Below are 15,714 nucleotides of genomic sequence, written 5' to 3' on the forward strand. Positions count from 1 at the left end.
GAAACGTCTAGTAAATCGTCCTGACTAGATGGTGCAGGCTGCGAAGGCACTATTGGCTCTGGTCTTTTTTCCCCGCGTATGCGTTGTGAACTTGATGGGCCTGGGTTATTCGGGTTCCATATCTTCCCTGCCTGTGGTGTTCTGGTGAAATGGGTGGTGTGGCTGGGCTTGATTCGTGAATGAGGATCCAGGCTGGAGTCTCCCACCCGTGGATTGGAAGATGCGTTTTCCAAAGCTCCGTGGTCTTTCATTGCGCCCATGGTGTGCCTGTTGTTGTCTCCATAGATCGCCTGCAATGGACGACCCTGACAGGAGCGGGGGATTGGGCTTATAAGATCGCACAGCCTACCAAACCAATTGCCTGCCTACCTGTATCAATGGCCATGTTTGCTTTTTAGCCTACCAGTCTGCCTGGCCACGTCATCAGAGCCTCACCAGCCAATCTTGCTGGGTGGCTGCAGACTTTCCCTTGAAAGCTGAGGACCACAAGGTAAACTTCAATGCCCTGATCGACAGGTGGCCTTAAGCGATAATAACTGCCAGTAGGTACATTGGATGTAGTACCTGCAGAGAATACTTTCTTGAATACAATACATCAAACATCGTTGAAAAATGAAAGGATATGCCAAGGTCGCATCGTTCATGGGAGAGCAGCCGGAGGCGGCCATGGTACGAAGATTTGCAGATTTGAACCTCCAGAATATCCTCTATCTTCAAGCCGAAATTGTTGGATTAGAAGAAGGTCTGCGTCGCATTGAGACTGAAAATGGTTGCAACGAAGACATCCACCTGGATTGGTACAGCCTTGCCCATGCGGACGTAACAGCCGGTGGCGGCCAGGAGGCCAAAAGACAGTGGAAAACGTTTACGATGCTTCGGCAGCGATTGAAAGAGTACAGTTAGTCAGTCAGTAGCAGGACTATCTACTGATTTCGCTCACTGAACAGCCATGCAGACGAAGCAGTCATGGAGTACTGCACCCTGTCACAGCTCCCCAGACCACCCCCTCGGGATGTTCAAAAGTTCGAAGAGTGGCTCACACGACCCAGGCTCGGCGCTGTGTATCTCAGGGGGCGTGATCGCAATGTTTGGGCTCGCGGCGAGGATCTCATGTGGCTCCAGCGCTCTCCTCATGGCCACCGCTTCTCGGGCTTCATCGCGCGCTACATAATCCCTCTATATTATTCCATATATGAGAAGTTTACAGTCGGTCCCCGTCCTTTCAAAGTGCAATTCTTTTCCGTTTGCTGATTCGAGTGACACTGATAACCTGGCCAGAATCTCCGGAATAGAGGCTCCCAAGCCAACACGACCCCGCTAGCTTCGTCATCTGCGCCCTCTGGCTCTTCCTCTGTCAACCCAGATGCCAACGGAATCTACTCTTATGACGATTCGCGCATCGTCGCGACAGCGAACCTGATAGGTACGATCGTGGCCTCAGTCCTACCGGTTCTGTCCATCGCCATTCTATATACCATACGGAGCATGGCGGTACGACTGGGGTTCGTTGCGCTTTTCAGCGCCTTGTTTTCGACCTGCCTCTGGTACATGAACGACGGGAACCTGGTAGGAGTGTTTGGCGCAACATCCGCGTAGGTGCTCTTCTGACTCCTCTGCTGACTCGATGGCCTGTTGGTTTGCTGCAAAATTACTGACGTTTTGCTCAGCTTTGCCGCTGTCCAGGTCGTCTTCATCGGCACCAGCGGCTCAAGCTGAGCCCCATCTGTAACGGTCACATTTCATCATGAGCATAGTAGATGTATACCGCTCATGTCGGCGCGGCAGTGCGTGTTGATGTGGGGGCATTCTGAGCGAGGCTGCCATGTAACTAACTACCTGCCCTATACACATGTCGAGCCGCGAGTGTCCACCCGGAGACACCTTGTCATCTGGGGACTTGGCAGACCCATAAGACATTGGACGACAGAGCCCTTGGAATTACTGCCAATGTGATGGTTTCCCGTCGCGAAACCACTTCTGCTCCTCATCGCTTGGATGCTGGGGTGGCTTAATGCCATTGATCTCCCACTTGGCTCGATCCGGCTCCAAGACATTATATTCCCAATCGTAGCTCTTTTCCTCGATATGAGCTCTCAGTACCTAAAAGGGAAAGGTGGCAACATTAGATCTGTCAACAACGTCACACCAGCAGTGTAAAGCTGGCGGATGAGGGCTGCAAAGAAGAAACGTGGTACTCACATTGTCGATCCTCTCCAACATTGCATTGACCTTGTCTTGATCCTCATTGCAATGGATCGCGATGTGCTGGATGCTGATCCGGACGTATGGCTTGTCCCGTGCTACCTGCCCTTCGCCATATCCTGGCAGCCTATTCGCTGGCGCACCGCTGACAAAGTAGCTACCAGCCTGCATGGGAAAGAACAGGACGTTGACGTAAAAGGCGGGCAATGCTTGTGCTGCGTACAACTTCGTAATATTGCCAGCAAGCCACGTTGTATCCAAGGGCCCTGTGAAGGCGTCCATTGAATGGAAGATCTCCCAGAGCGGCATCCTGAGAGTCAGTTCTGACGGGTTGCTAGAAAAGGTCGTATGATTCGAGAGATACAGAGATCCCAGAATGTGCACAGCTTGCCGAACGGATCCTTATTTCAAAGCAAGACGGGTTGCAGTCCCCCCTTATATAGATTACTGTGCCGTATTCGTGATATTGAATGATGGAAGCTATCAGCCCCCCTTGTGTCACTTCACTGACAACTTGAAACCAGCTCAGGCAAACATCAGTCTGGCCTAGATATATCGTACGATGATATATGTATTGTAAAAGTATGCATCAACTAGGAAATAAAGACTGCGTCGATGAGAGACGGTGCAGCCGGAAATTGGTATGGCGGTTTGCTCGCTCACAGGCGTAGGAGTTACCGGCGCTCTGGTCTGAAGGATCTTATGGCAGACCGCTGTTGGAGATTATCATGTCATCTCTTCGTGCAATTAATTCACAAGTGGTTTGGAGAACAAACATCGTTCTTCCCTTACAGCCCAGCCCAGGACGGCGCAAACGGCGACGTAAGCGACGTTGAAAACACCATGCAGGAACCTGAACTCGATCCGTACCTCGACCCTGAAGGTGTTTGGCGTACAGACGTTTGCACCGTGATCATGCGCGCATGCAACTTGACTGGGCGATCGGTTTGCAACCACTTAGCAAACCACCAAGTTCAACTGGTTCGGTCTATCCGGGAAGTGGACTCGGTCAAGTACGCTGCTATTTGCTGTTTTCATCATCGAGCATCAAATAGAGTATAGTCAGCAATCTCTTGAGACCCAGGAATCGGATAATTCTCAATGTGGAAACCCGAGGTTGGTTAACGTGCACGAACTGCTTGGGCCTAGCGGCCGCTTTATCTGTATTTCTCGTGGGCAGTCGCGTCTTTCAGCATCGCCTCTACTCGTTCTATCGTGGCCGCATCATACAGCTCCTCAGGCTCCTTGCCTCCCTTCAGCACCTGCTTCTCGTGCTGCAGTGCCTCGTCCTTGGTCATGCAGACCAGATCGCCAAGCCTCACGTTAGACGACTTCTGTGCGTTTTCACCATCGCCGATCTTGATCAAGGTCGAGCTCTTGGGGTTCCGCCACCGGATGAGATGCAAACGATTAGTTAGACCTGTAATGGCGCTCCGACCCCTGAATACCTCCTCGGTCAGGAAGGCCACGTCTCCGATGTTGATGGGTATCTTCAGCCCCACGGCAACGCCTGGATCACCGCCAGCTGCATAACGAACCACCTTCTCCTCGGTCGACTGTAGGGCAGCGAGCATTCCATCGTGCATCTTCTCACGACCTCTCGCAGGTAAATAATCCATGGGGTAGCCGGTAATGGAAAGAATAACGTGGTTTGCTACAGTGTAGCCAAAGACGGCCGGCATCGTGCCCAAGACTGGTAGAATTCGCGCCCGGAAATCGGGCAATGGGCCAAGGTCTCCAACTGTTCCCTTCTGGAATTCGCCCTCGGGCAGCGGTAGCAACTCGGCTTTGCCATCGCCTGTCTTCTCGGTCGAAAAGACCGTGGGAATGCCGCTTGTGATTCCCAATAACTTGAGACGACGTCTGGTAGCCCTTGATAAACGATCATCTGTGCTGTTTCCAATATCTCCCACAGTAATTCTTGTAGGGTCGCTCTTACATCCCGCACCCATAGCAGAGATGACTGGTATTTGGTGGTCGTGGCAGTATTTCAGCAGCGCGACCTTGGTGTCAATGTTGTCGATGGCGTCAATGACGTAGTCGGGCTTTTGGCCATTCTCCTTCCAGGGCTCGAGTAAACGATCCGCAGCCTGGTCCCAGAACTTCTCCTGTCTGAGGTCGAACTTGGCCCATGGTGTAATGGCGATTAACCTCCGGTAAAGGCATTGCACTTTGGGTATTCCGACATCGGCCAATGTAGCAACGGCGTGTCGGTTGAGGGAGCTCAGGGTGACTTGGTCGAAGTCAACGAGTCGCAGCTTGGACACGCCCGATCGCGACAAGGTAGCCGTCGCATGCGAGCCCACACCACCGCAGCCGATCACTACGACAAAGGATTTTCGGAGTTTGTCCAGACCTTCGGGGGTCAGGAACACACGGTTTCGCGCCAATTGTTCGAGGATTAACTCGTCATCATAGTCGCCGGCCTGCGCACGTCGCGCGAGGGCTTCGTTACGTTGGTCTTCTTTGTCGGAAGCCGAGGCACCGCCGTAGTTGGTAATCTGTTCGGGTTCGAGATCAGCTTGCGTCCAACACCTAGCAGTTCGTTCCGCAAAGGGCACGCGAGCTCACTTTTCCTACGTCTCTCCCCTCGGCATCCAGTGACGGTATCGAATCCTTGAGCTTGTTGATGCGTTCGCTTCTCTGTAGTTGTTGGTAGCTCAGAATAGCGCTGGCAACTATGGCGCCAGAGACAATCGCCGTTGTCGCAAACTGCACCTTCGGATTCGAGGTGGCTTGCGAGAGTAACGACATTGTGTTTGGTATTCTCACTTGCCAGAAACAAATCTAGAAGTGCATGACTGGGAAAGAACAAAATCTATAAAAAGCAAAAGACCATGGGATAGCCGCCAAAAATGTCTATAAATCACAGACATACAGTATCTCGAACCACACTCTGAGTCAATGTTCGAACCGACTGTGGGTGGGAAATTTGTCTAACGCGGGACAATTCCGTCAATTTTTAGGTGGGGATCGGTACGCAGTTGGGGGGGGGGGAGTCTTTGGAGCGTCGGCCAATTGCTGCTGATTACTCAAGCCACAAAGCAGTTATTTTCAACCGACTTTAGGCAACAAAAGAGAAAAGGCTATCCTCCATTGCGATAAACAACCTTATTTACAATGGCAAGTTTGGCAGTCCAGCATTTAGTGTTGTGTGAGATTAAGCTACTCCCTGCGTGTCACACTTTGTAACCCGCCTCATCTCCAATTTGTTAATTCGATCGACCATCAAGGCATATGTAGCCATCTACGGTCCGAGGTGCTACCTGAGATGGCCATTTTATTCCTTCAAAGCACGCAGCTATGTAAGCGTAGCAAGAAAATATCTGGGATGTCCCATCGTTGGGTATTGTATTCCATCTAGGCGAAATGGCCAACAGACGGCAGGAGCTGCTTGCTGCCAATCTTCTTTGACTACCTAAAATATAGGAGTCGAGCATCACCATCATCAGTGTAAGATTTCATGTCGCCTGTGTTTCGGACACTATTAGCTTCTATCACATATACTCTTTGTGGTACACTTGCGCTATCCTGCTAGAAGATGCTCGCAGTAGTATCACAGCTCCCACCCCGAAATCATTTATGACGTATCCATCATCTTATCCTAGTATTCACACGTCTACATTTTGATTGCGCCCCTCAAGCCTTGCTGACAATTTGCTCCTGTTGATTTTTATATCCAAACCGCCAGGGCCTGCTCCACGACGATTGGCGAGGACGGCGACGGCGAGGGGCTGGCGCTCCTGGATCCGATGACGCTGTAGGCGGGGGAGACGGCGGCCGGATGCTGTCCCGAGTGAGTAGAAGCAGAAGAAGAAGCGGAATAAGCCTTACTTTACCTTTCTGAAGACTTCTTCGTCAACGGAAGCTATACGTGCATGCCGGGGTTCCGTAAATGCCGCCGGCTTCTGACCACGCCGTGTGGGGCCATCGTCTGCGATACCACCGCAGTCGGTGTACAGGTCCCAGTGCTCAGCCCGTACCTCAACAAGGAAGGTGATGGGACATCGGTGGCGTCATTTACCGTGAGTATGCCCATGGTGCAGGTGGTCTGGAGGGAAACTGACTTACCAGCGACCACGAAGTCGCGGCCGTCATCGACGACAGCTGTTACACCTGAGACCAGTACATTTACTGCAGACACGACCGTAGCTGGTCTTTCTGAAGGAGCCAAGATCGAGATAGCAGTTGGTGTGCCCCTGGGCGCCATTATTGTGCTCATAAGCCTCGCCTTTGTTTTCGTGTGAATGCACAGGCACCGGATGGCTGCGAAAACGGAGAGCAGACATCAGCTACCTGATGCCGGAACACTGCAGAAGCAAAAGTACGAAACGCATCAGAATGGGCAGTTGCCAGCGTTCCCTCCGCTCGCTGAATTGTCTTCAGGGCATACTGGCCCCTTTACGACAGTAGAGTTGCCTGGTATCAGTCGAAAAAGTCGAAAGGGGTCCCCCAAATATAGACCACGACTTTTTTCACAGCTCAGCGCCGGCTGGAATCTGGTCGGTACACGCAGATGAGCAAATTTTGAAATAATGAAACAAGAGCAGCAAAAAGCCAAGCGTCGACACTGTGAATTATCGTATGTCAAATATTAAGACTATAATAGATAAAGTATACCTATGTGTTCATTGTCATAGCATATTCGTCCAATATATGGAACATGTTCATCCACAATGACACCCCTGCATAGAGGGCATGCTTTAGATTACCACACCGCTGACCTCGAAAGTCTGCACCTGGTTCTTGGCGAAGGAAGCCTGGAACTTCCCACCCTTCAGAGTCGTGTCGCTCTGCTTGACGTACTGGTCGCCGCTGCCGATCTGGGTGCTCCAGCGGGGCACGGGGGAGCCCTCGGTGCCGGGCGTCTTGAACTTGGACAGGTCGAAGATGAGGTTCTGCGCGTTGCCCCAGTTGACCGCGACAACCACCAGCTTCTTGGCACCGGCGTCGTAGGCCACGACGGTGCTGTCGTTGCCGCCGTCCAGGATCTGCATCCCCGGCTTAATGTGGCGCGAGTATTGGGCGAGCACGTAGTACTTCTGCGACACGGCGCCGAGCGTCTTGGCGTCGTTGTTGCCGTCGACTAGGCCCCAGCCGCCGCCGTCAATGACCTGCCAGTAGACCCAGGCCGTCGGGTGCAGCCAGCGGAAGTCGAGGATCAGGTTGCTCGCGAGGTCCGAGCCTGTGTCGTCGGCCTTACCGTACTCGCTGTTCCAGAGCTTCTTGCCCGCGCCATGCACCGTCGAGTACAGGACGTCGCGCTTGCCGCCGCCGTACTGGTAGCCGTGCACGTTGACGCGAGCGACGCTGCCCGCGACACCCGCACCCGCCAGCGCATTCCAGGTGGTGATGGCCTGATCGTACGAGTTCTCGTCCGAGGCCGCAATCACCGCCGAGGATAGCCCGCGGTTGTCCAACTCGGTTCTCAGGTTCTTGATGAGAGTCGCTTGCGTCGAAGTGCCGAAGTGGCATCCCTCTTGCGTACCTGACTTCCCGTTCCACCACGAAGCCATAGGCTCATTGAAGGGCTCGACCGCCTGGAACTTGATATTCCAGTTATCACTGGCATGCTTGGCAACCTCAGCCATGTAGACAGCAAACTGCTGGTAGTTCCACGTCTGTGGTATCTAGTGGTTAGCGATGCATTTGGGGTGGCTTGCTGGAGTTACTGACCTGTAGGTTATCGCTTCCTCCATTGTCTGAGCCTGATGGATTATGGTTTGAGCACCTTCCAACATGATTAGCGGATGTTGCGTAGAGGTTTACAGGGCGAGAGGGGGGCTTACATCCACCACATCGGGGAGTTGGAGAAGAGCTCGAAGACGTCGGCACCTCGATCGCGTGCCTTGGTCAACATGCTCCGCTGGTTGGCGTCAACATTCCAGTTCCAGCTTGACGAAGCAGGATCGGCACTGTTCCAATCCGTCCAGAAGCCGTCGATCTGGCGGGATGCTATCATCTTGGGCGACACCACCATGCTCTCGCCGTTGACGCTGTTCTTGCTGCAAGCACCGGCATTGTACCGTGCGATGTTAAAACCCAGTCCCGGGACAGTCTTGCCCCCGAAGTTGACAGCCTTTGTCGAGAAGAACAGGTCAGCCAAGTCGTCCCGGTCTCCGAACGCGGCGGCCCACCAGGCCAGGGAGGTCCCCCATCCTTCCCACGTTCCCCAGTTCGTCGATGGGTTGATAGTTGCGGTCGCGTCTGCGGCACCCTTTCCGTACAGGTCCGCGGCCAGTAGCAGCGATAACAAGCAGCGACGAGACATGGCTGCAGCTGTGATAGATCCCGCGTACTATTAGAGGGGAGCACCAACAGCAAGGCAGCAGTGGGAGAGACTAAGTTATATAGACGACTGCCGAATGGAGAGCAACCGACTCTTGATTCCCTAGTCTAATAGGGCCGAGACCATCAGGCAAGATGAAAGCAAGTGCCCCCAATGATGCATTGCAGACAGCGAAGCCCACCACCTATACAACTGTACCGCTGGCAAGGCATTGCTGGACAGAACCACTTGGTAGCCACTTAAGCGTCCGTAGGGATCTCGGTAGTGGTTGAGATCCTGACATGTCGCAACCTGCGGAGTAAGCACCAGGGATGTTTTTCCGTCAATAAACAACTGTCGTAGCAATGGAGGGCCAAAGGGCAAAGGGCACGCGGTCTGCATTTAGGGTAGCATCGTACTTGTAATCATGGCAAGGATCCAGGTTAAAAAGGGTCTCGGTCTCAGACATGCGTCCCCACCCAGCACGGGCAGCGGCATATGCTTGATGCATCTGCCCAAAAGCAAATAGGAGCAAGGCGAGGTAAAGACGTCTGGTCCAATATTGACCTGTTGTTGCATGAAAGAACGCTAATAATCATCATTAACTATGTTAACCGATCAACTCAATGGTCTTCGCCCTCTCTCTCTAGTGCTGAGAGTTGCCTAATTGAGACGGGCGCTTGTAAAGTCGGGGAAGCAGGAGCCGCTGCTAACAACCTTCCACGTCCCCCGATCCACGAGTCGGGTGACGTTTCACAGCCGTTGCTGGTTAACTTTATTCCCCAGCTGCACATTTGGACCTTGGTAATTGGCCTTGTAACCAATAGCGTGACCAACTGTCAATCTGATGTGTCTCGTTACCGATGCGGCCCACCCTCGCCGTTCCAAAAAAGGCAACTCGGGAATCCCCAGACATCGGTCAGCTGTGCTAGTCCTCACTCCGATATTGCAACTCTGAGCGGCCACGTTCGAGTTTGATCTGGCATTGCAATGATTCAGTATGTACAGACTGTAGAGGTACATGAGACACATACGCTCTGCAGCCGAGGGAAGAACCAAGCCCGGGCAATCCTATGCTGGCATCTCTCGTGGTAGACCTTGGCCACTTAGCTCTGGCTTCACAAACCCCTCCTGTTGTGCGCCGCTCATATGTTGAACTAATTTCTGTGGATCGGCCCGGCGATGCTTTCGCGCCAAATACCATATCACTAGATAAGCGACGCTGACGACTGCAAGACCGGCCCCTACCCCTATTCCTGCTGCTGCCCCGCCAGACAGACCACTGCCACTACTTGAGCCACTTCCGAACGATTGCCTCGGGGGGCTGGCAGTAGGGGTATTTGTTGTTGTTGTTGTTGCGGTCGTTATCAGGGGGGACGAGCTTATCGATGATGCCGAGCTCGATGCTACCGAAGTGTACTGAAAGCCCGATGCTGGCATGCAAAATATGGCGTCAATTCCTGAGGAGGAGGAAGGTTGAACGTGTCGTTGGTCTGCTGGGTGTAGTCCGGTCACTTATCGGTATCGGTGCCGCAACATGCCCAGAGACTGCTAGAGGAGTTGTAGACGACATCGCCGGTTTTGTGTCTCTCTAGTCTCTCACATAGCCAATATCAGCTCCTATTCATTCTGCAACCCCAAAAGGGGGTTCTTTGATGCTGATCATCGAGAGTTGGGAAGAAGTGGGAGTTTGTCTATAATCAAATGCGGATAGACATACGGCATAAACGACTACAGAAAGGCTCGTGGAAAGACCCATCGGTACACCCTCCCACATAGTAGCCACTACCGCCTTGTTGTGAATGTGTGTAAGCACACAGGCCGCCGGGGAGACAGGTGTCATGCCGTACGCAGCATGCCACGACCGGCGTCGTCGCATTCACCGGGCCGCACGGGTATAGACCATCGTTGATATAGTTGGCCGGGTAGACGAATGACCAGCACACAATTATAGAAGGACTATCGAATTCGGATTGAAGAAAAGATGACGTATGTATGGTGGACGCGATGAAGTAACTCGGTGGCTTTCTAACCCTTTCTGTGAGAACCACTTTGGTTACGTTACACGAAAGCAAAATGCGAAGCCTTATATACCTGTCACGATTTGGGCTCTGAATCGACGACAAGGCTGCCTCGAATCGCCACCCATAATCCACGCTTATTTGGATGCCATGTGTGGTTCCATACGAGCGCCACTTAACGATCATGATATGTTGAAAGTCCCGACTGTGTACGCCCGCAGCGCCTAATCAGTCAGGCTTGCCAATCATGAAAAGTGTTGCCCTATGAGCCGACTCTGCGCCACCTTTGCAGGCCCCGAGGCTCCCCAGCTCATCCTCAGCTGATCCTGTTATAGTCATGCATGGACAGCATACTGGAAATCAAGGTCATGTAAATGCTAGAAAAGGGCCTCCATTGACTCGGGAAAGTATATTAAATACCGGGTAAAAATTGGCTTGAAGGGAAATTAGGTAGGCGGTATGGTATCGTAGTCGTTAATCATAAAAAGCAATGCACACCGAGCATTCAACACCGTGGCAAAGAATGTCGTTTAGACGGCCCAGTACACCTTGACCTCGACCTTCTCCACGCGGTTCTCCCAACCTGCAAATCTAGCCCGACCCCACAGAGTGACGATATCCCCCAGCTTTATAGACCGCACGAACTCTCCGTTCCCTGTCGCCCTGCCACGTCCGCTCTTCTCCAGATCTTCTGCAGCACTCGAGTCGGGGTCCACATTATCGTCCCAGCGCCACACAACGTGGTGCTGTTGCATCCCTGGAGTAGCGACTTTGTTGGCTTGTACCATGTGGTCGGCAGTCGGGTGTAGGCCAGGATCATAACGAGGTGGCACGGCTGCCCCGTCGTTGCCCTCATCGGTGAGAACCACGGGCCATACAGGTCGCACGGCGCAGGAGCAGATGCGGGCACCCTTGCCCTTGCCTTCTTTGGCTTCTCCGTCGGTTGAGTATGACGGGCAATTCTCATCGCATTGCGCCTCGGCATCGAAGCGTTCCAATCCCGCGTCGAACCACGTCCATGAATGCCGGTAAGTACCTTGGTCGCCGGGGTTTCCGCCCCAGCCCTGATCGCAGCTGCGAATATTGAAGACCAGCTTGCGGACGGGGTGATTCGAAACTGGTGGCGGCTCTTCGACGAATTCACGGAAACAATCCGAGTCCAATTCCCGTCCTAACTTGTGGGGAAGGGCCTGTGTAGAACGCCAGGAGTCGTGGTTGGGTGGTGTCCAGGACGACAAACCCATAGGTTCTGTGCGGAGTAAGAATTTGTTCTCGTCATTCCCACTACCTCGAATTCCCAAGACCTTTCTTGGAAGGGCAGAGTAGTCGGCAGTCACTGAGGTGCAAGGCCAGTACTCGGCTTGGTCGACAATCATGTCGGCCAGCTCGAGAGGGAGGTTCCCAGCTGCCATGAGCAGTTTCTTGACGGCCAAGACATCTGCAGGGCTAGCTTCGCACTCGGTCGTTGTATCGTTGGTCTCGCTCGTTGACGGATGCGCGGTATTGTCCTCTCCGTATCGGAAGGGGGGTGGGATTGGATGCATCTTGCTGGAGCCTCCTCGGCGATTGGTGAAGACGGGTCTGTTGGTGGAGTTGTTGGAATTGCGAAGCACAGGGCCGAGGGTTACAAATTGGAGAAACCTCACAACGACGATGAAGATAATGAAGTACGAGAGGAAGGTAAGTAGAGGAGATGGCCAAATTCCCAGGTTCGAGGTGGTGTTGTAGAGCGCCATGTTGACTCAAAGGGACGGGGCGAACAGAACGGATGTTCGATAATGAGGTCACTCCTACCCTGGATGACTGGGGACTAAAACACCCGGCCGTGCTTCATGCAGCTAGACTGAGTAAATTGGTAGGTGCGCCCAAATCGTGTTGGCGGTATGCTTGACATCGATATGGCGGCTCTTGTTCATTCCAAGTCTAGAACAATGGAGATCATGTATACTTTATATTAGCCAAGGCCGTATGACGTTTGATTGGTGTGCTACCCCAATGCCGCGTCAGTACGTGGTACATCTTAGTGGTGCTTGTAGCGCACCCTCACAACGAACCGCCACTAACACTAACACTACATGTACGGAGTATCCTGTACCTACCTGATTGCCTGGTGGCATGTATCTTTACCCCAATCACTGGGTTATCGTGGCTTTACCCCGGATTCAATACTCAAGTAGACAGGAGACTCGATCAAGCTAGGCTACCATTCTTCATAACATTAAGCCCTGTGAGGGTCTAGTTCTAGAACTCATTTCAGTAGGGACATTAATAAGACACCGGACTGACCAAACAGCTATGCTTTTCCCGGCAGCTGGCAATGAAATAGTATAAGAGTAGGTAGTAGTTAATCGAGTTATTACACTGGTATCCATACCTACTATATACCTCGGGTGTTTGTACTTAGGTATACTGATGATCGTATTCGAGTGCTTTAAGCATCGACAATCAATCTGGCTATTCCGGTGTCTATTCAAGTCTGGCTGGCCTATTTGGTGGGGGCGGGGTTCTCACAGCCATGTTCGATCTCTGGTCTGGTCGATCAGGCATCTCGGTCTGGATATTTGTATAGCGATTATACTGTTTCCGATTGGGCTACATATCACGAATAAGTTCTCATCCTTTTCTCCAATGTGCGAAACTGCTCTTCTAAGTTAGGCACACGTACGCGGTCGTCGCCAGCAGCTTTCAACGAGGACCGCGGCGTAACACCAATCAGGTACTGCACATGTGCTACAACGCGCGGGTGTAATGGGCTGCATTAGCGTACTGGCACAGCACGTGAAATCTCGTCATCGCTCCCCGATCGGAGCTTATGGGGTCTTATGGAGCTTGAGCTACTGCGCAGCTCTAGCACCTACTGACAGTGCTGACAAAACAACCAGATCTTAGAAATATGGAATTGAGTTGAAAATAAATAAATTCCATACCGGAGGTAAGCCCTCGAAAAGAATGTCCAAGGATACCTAAGAAGTCAAATCAGGCCTTTTCCAGTCGACAATATGAGAGCGCAACGGTTTGGCGCGACGGCCCTCCGTCAAGCATCAGGCCTGCTCCTGACGAACACCGAGCGCACATCTTCCCAGATCGTACGATCACGTCTTTCGCCGCACCGAGTGGCATTGCTTTCCTCATTGCCCATACGGTCGCTTCACTCGCAAACAGTCAAACGAAATGAAGCTACCAGCTCCCACGGGGGCGAGGCCTCCAACCCAGCCATGGCTTTTCCCTGCCTCGACGCCCTCGAAACCAGGTCCGCCACTCTAGAGGCGCGATCGCTGTCGACGGGACCCGAACCCGCTTACACCACCGGCGCGACCGAAGGATTCCACTGCACAAAGCCCTTGCTGCTGGACTGGGGCGGCGTGCTGCCGGAGTTCGACATCGCCTACGAGACCTGGGGCAAGATGAACGCCGACAAATCCAACGTTATTCTTTTACACACGGGCCTGTCTGCGTCGTCGCATGCGCACTCGACCGAGAGCAACCCCCAGCCGGGCTGGTGGGAAAAGTTCATAGGCCCCGGCGGCTGCCTGGACACGGATAAATACTTCGTGATATGCACAAACGTCTTGGGAGGATGCTTTGGCTCCACGGGCCCCAGCGGCATCGACCCGGCCGACGGACAGCGTTATGCGACTCGATTCCCAATTCTCACTTTGGAGGACATGGTTAGAGCGCAGTTTCGCTTACTGGACGGACTCGGAGTGGAGAAGCTGTACGCGAGCGTCGGTTCCAGCATGGGAGGCATGCAATCCCTGGCAGCCGGAGCCTTGTTTCCCTCGCGAGTTGGTCGAGTCATTTCCATTAGTGGATGCGCCCGGAGTCATCCGTACAGCATTGCTATGCGCCACACCCAGCGCCAGGTGCTGATGATGGACCCCAATTGGAACCGGGGATTCTATTACGGAAGAGTGCCGCCGCATGCTGGCATGAAACTTGCGAGAGAGATCGCCACTGTTACATATAGATCTGGGCCCGAATGGGAGCAGCGCTTTGGCCGGAGGAGAGCAGACTCATCCAAGCCACCGGCGCTGTGCCCTGACTTCCTGATCGAGACCTACCTAGACCACGCCGGAGAGAAGTTCTGTTTGACATACGACCCCAACAGCCTGCTGTATGTCAGCAAAGCAATGGACCTGTTCGACCTTGGTCACGAGACGCAGAACGCAGCTGCTACGCGCCGCGCCGAGCGCGCCGAGCAGATAGAATCCGGTGCCAGCCCGGCCCAACCAGAAGCGTCCTGCAGTCTTACGTTACCTGAGTCCCCGTATTTGGAGCAACCGGATGCGAAGATTGTCGATACGACGACGACGCCCATCGAGGTCGCATCGCGACCGCCCGATGACTTGATTGCGGGACTGGCGCCCTTACGGGACATCCCGACCCTGGTTATGGGTGTTGCTAGCGACATACTGTTTCCGGCTTGGCAGCAGCGTGAAGTCGCAGATTCTCTGCGCATAGGAGGCAACAGGAAGGTCTCTCACGTCGAGTTGAGCGAGGAGCAGAGCATGTTCGGCCATGACACATTCCTGCTCGACCTGAAGAACGTTGGCGGCAATGTGAAGAACTTCCTCGGCTGAACTGAAGCCTCTAAGCGAGGGCCTTACTTGTCCTAGCCAGATCGGAGAACTTGTATATGAACTGATTGGATTGGACTTTCAGGCCTGAAGTGACATTCTCATCTGAAACCCCGAATGCTGTCTGGACTAAGCCATCCGAGGTGAAAACCGGTCTGGCCTAACGCTTGTGATAGTACGGGACCACCAGCGCCCAAATTCCAGGACAAAATGGCGTTGCGGTGTGTTTCGCCTGCATTCGCGAGACGCACGATACCACTCTGTGAATGAAATCTGAGCTGACTAGACGATGAGAGCTATTTTTGGCTAACAATTAATATAAAGTATACAACATTAACCAATTCAGCCGGTGAGGCCTAGGCTATTGTGACAGAGACTAGCCCCAGAGGTCTTCCCTAAACAGCTGGTTTGAGAGGAGAAGAGCAGGTCTAGGTCGCGTAGGGAATGTAATAATCGTTTCTTTTCTTAAGAATTGGGCTTATCCAGGATCACGGATAGCTCGGGGTCTAGACACTTGCCTTTCTGAAGCCGTCCCGTGATAATCGTCAACAACTCAGCACCTGCCAAGAGCAGTCTTGCGGAACGACGTCTTCTCAGTCCCAACCGGGCTAGAAGGGTAATCGAGGAATATGGTAGAATGTGATGT

At 53.1% G+C, this 15,714-nt stretch overlaps 7 protein-coding genes across 7 annotated transcripts; 2 read left to right on the forward strand and 5 right to left on the reverse strand.

Moving 5' to 3' along the window:
• Positions 1-612: 612 nt before the first annotated feature.
• Positions 613-1,716, forward strand: PG985_012248 (uncharacterized protein; the record flags this gene model as incomplete). The annotated part of the gene is made up of 4 exons (XM_066832015.1): positions 613-898; positions 956-1,227; positions 1,279-1,592; positions 1,668-1,716. 4 exons carry the CDS (start codon positions 613-615, stop codon positions 1,714-1,716), a joined length of 921 nt encoding a protein of 306 aa, XP_066680065.1.
• A 222-nt stretch (positions 1,717-1,938) lies between these two features.
• On the reverse strand, positions 1,939-2,511 carry PG985_012249 (uncharacterized protein; the record flags this gene model as incomplete). The annotated part of the gene is made up of 2 exons (XM_066832016.1): positions 1,939-2,100; positions 2,200-2,511. The coding sequence occupies 2 exons, from the start codon at positions 2,509-2,511 to the stop codon at positions 1,939-1,941; spliced, it is 474 nt and encodes a 157-aa protein (XP_066680066.1).
• An 848-nt stretch (positions 2,512-3,359) lies between these two features.
• PG985_012250 (uncharacterized protein) lies at positions 3,360-4,956 on the reverse strand (the record flags this gene model as incomplete). The annotated part of the gene is made up of 2 exons (XM_066832017.1): positions 3,360-4,703; positions 4,774-4,956. 2 exons carry the CDS (start codon positions 4,954-4,956, stop codon positions 3,360-3,362), a joined length of 1,527 nt encoding a protein of 508 aa, XP_066680067.1.
• Positions 4,957-5,875: 919 nt separating this feature from the next.
• On the reverse strand, positions 5,876-6,412 carry PG985_012251 (uncharacterized protein; the record flags this gene model as incomplete). Its single annotated transcript, XM_066832018.1, has 3 exons — positions 5,876-5,989; positions 6,042-6,185; positions 6,227-6,412. 3 exons carry the CDS (start codon positions 6,410-6,412, stop codon positions 5,876-5,878), a joined length of 444 nt encoding a protein of 147 aa, XP_066680068.1.
• A 493-nt stretch (positions 6,413-6,905) lies between these two features.
• Positions 6,906-8,500, reverse strand: PG985_012252 (uncharacterized protein; the record flags this gene model as incomplete). The annotated part of the gene is made up of 3 exons (XM_066832019.1): positions 6,906-7,823; positions 7,879-7,933; positions 7,992-8,500. Coding segments are annotated over 3 exons (1,482 nt in total), but the record flags the coding sequence as incomplete, so codon positions are not given.
• A 2,521-nt stretch (positions 8,501-11,021) lies between these two features.
• Positions 11,022-12,227, reverse strand: PG985_012253 (uncharacterized protein; the record flags this gene model as incomplete). The annotated part of the gene is made up of 1 exon (XM_066832020.1): positions 11,022-12,227. The coding sequence occupies one exon, from the start codon at positions 12,225-12,227 to the stop codon at positions 11,022-11,024; it is 1,206 nt and encodes a 401-aa protein (XP_066680070.1).
• A 1,263-nt stretch (positions 12,228-13,490) lies between these two features.
• On the forward strand, positions 13,491-15,071 carry PG985_012254 (homoserine O-acetyltransferase; the record flags this gene model as incomplete). Its single annotated transcript, XM_066832021.1, has 1 exon — positions 13,491-15,071. The coding sequence occupies one exon, from the start codon at positions 13,491-13,493 to the stop codon at positions 15,069-15,071; it is 1,581 nt and encodes a 526-aa protein (XP_066680071.1).
• Positions 15,072-15,714: the final 643 nt, after the last annotated feature.

The sequence above is a fragment of the Apiospora marii genome, assembly GCF_038362585.1.
Source record: "Apiospora marii strain CBS 49790 chromosome Unknown utg000009l_segment0_segment0, whole genome shotgun sequence".
NCBI lineage: Eukaryota > Fungi > Ascomycota > Sordariomycetes > Amphisphaeriales > Apiosporaceae > Apiospora > Apiospora marii.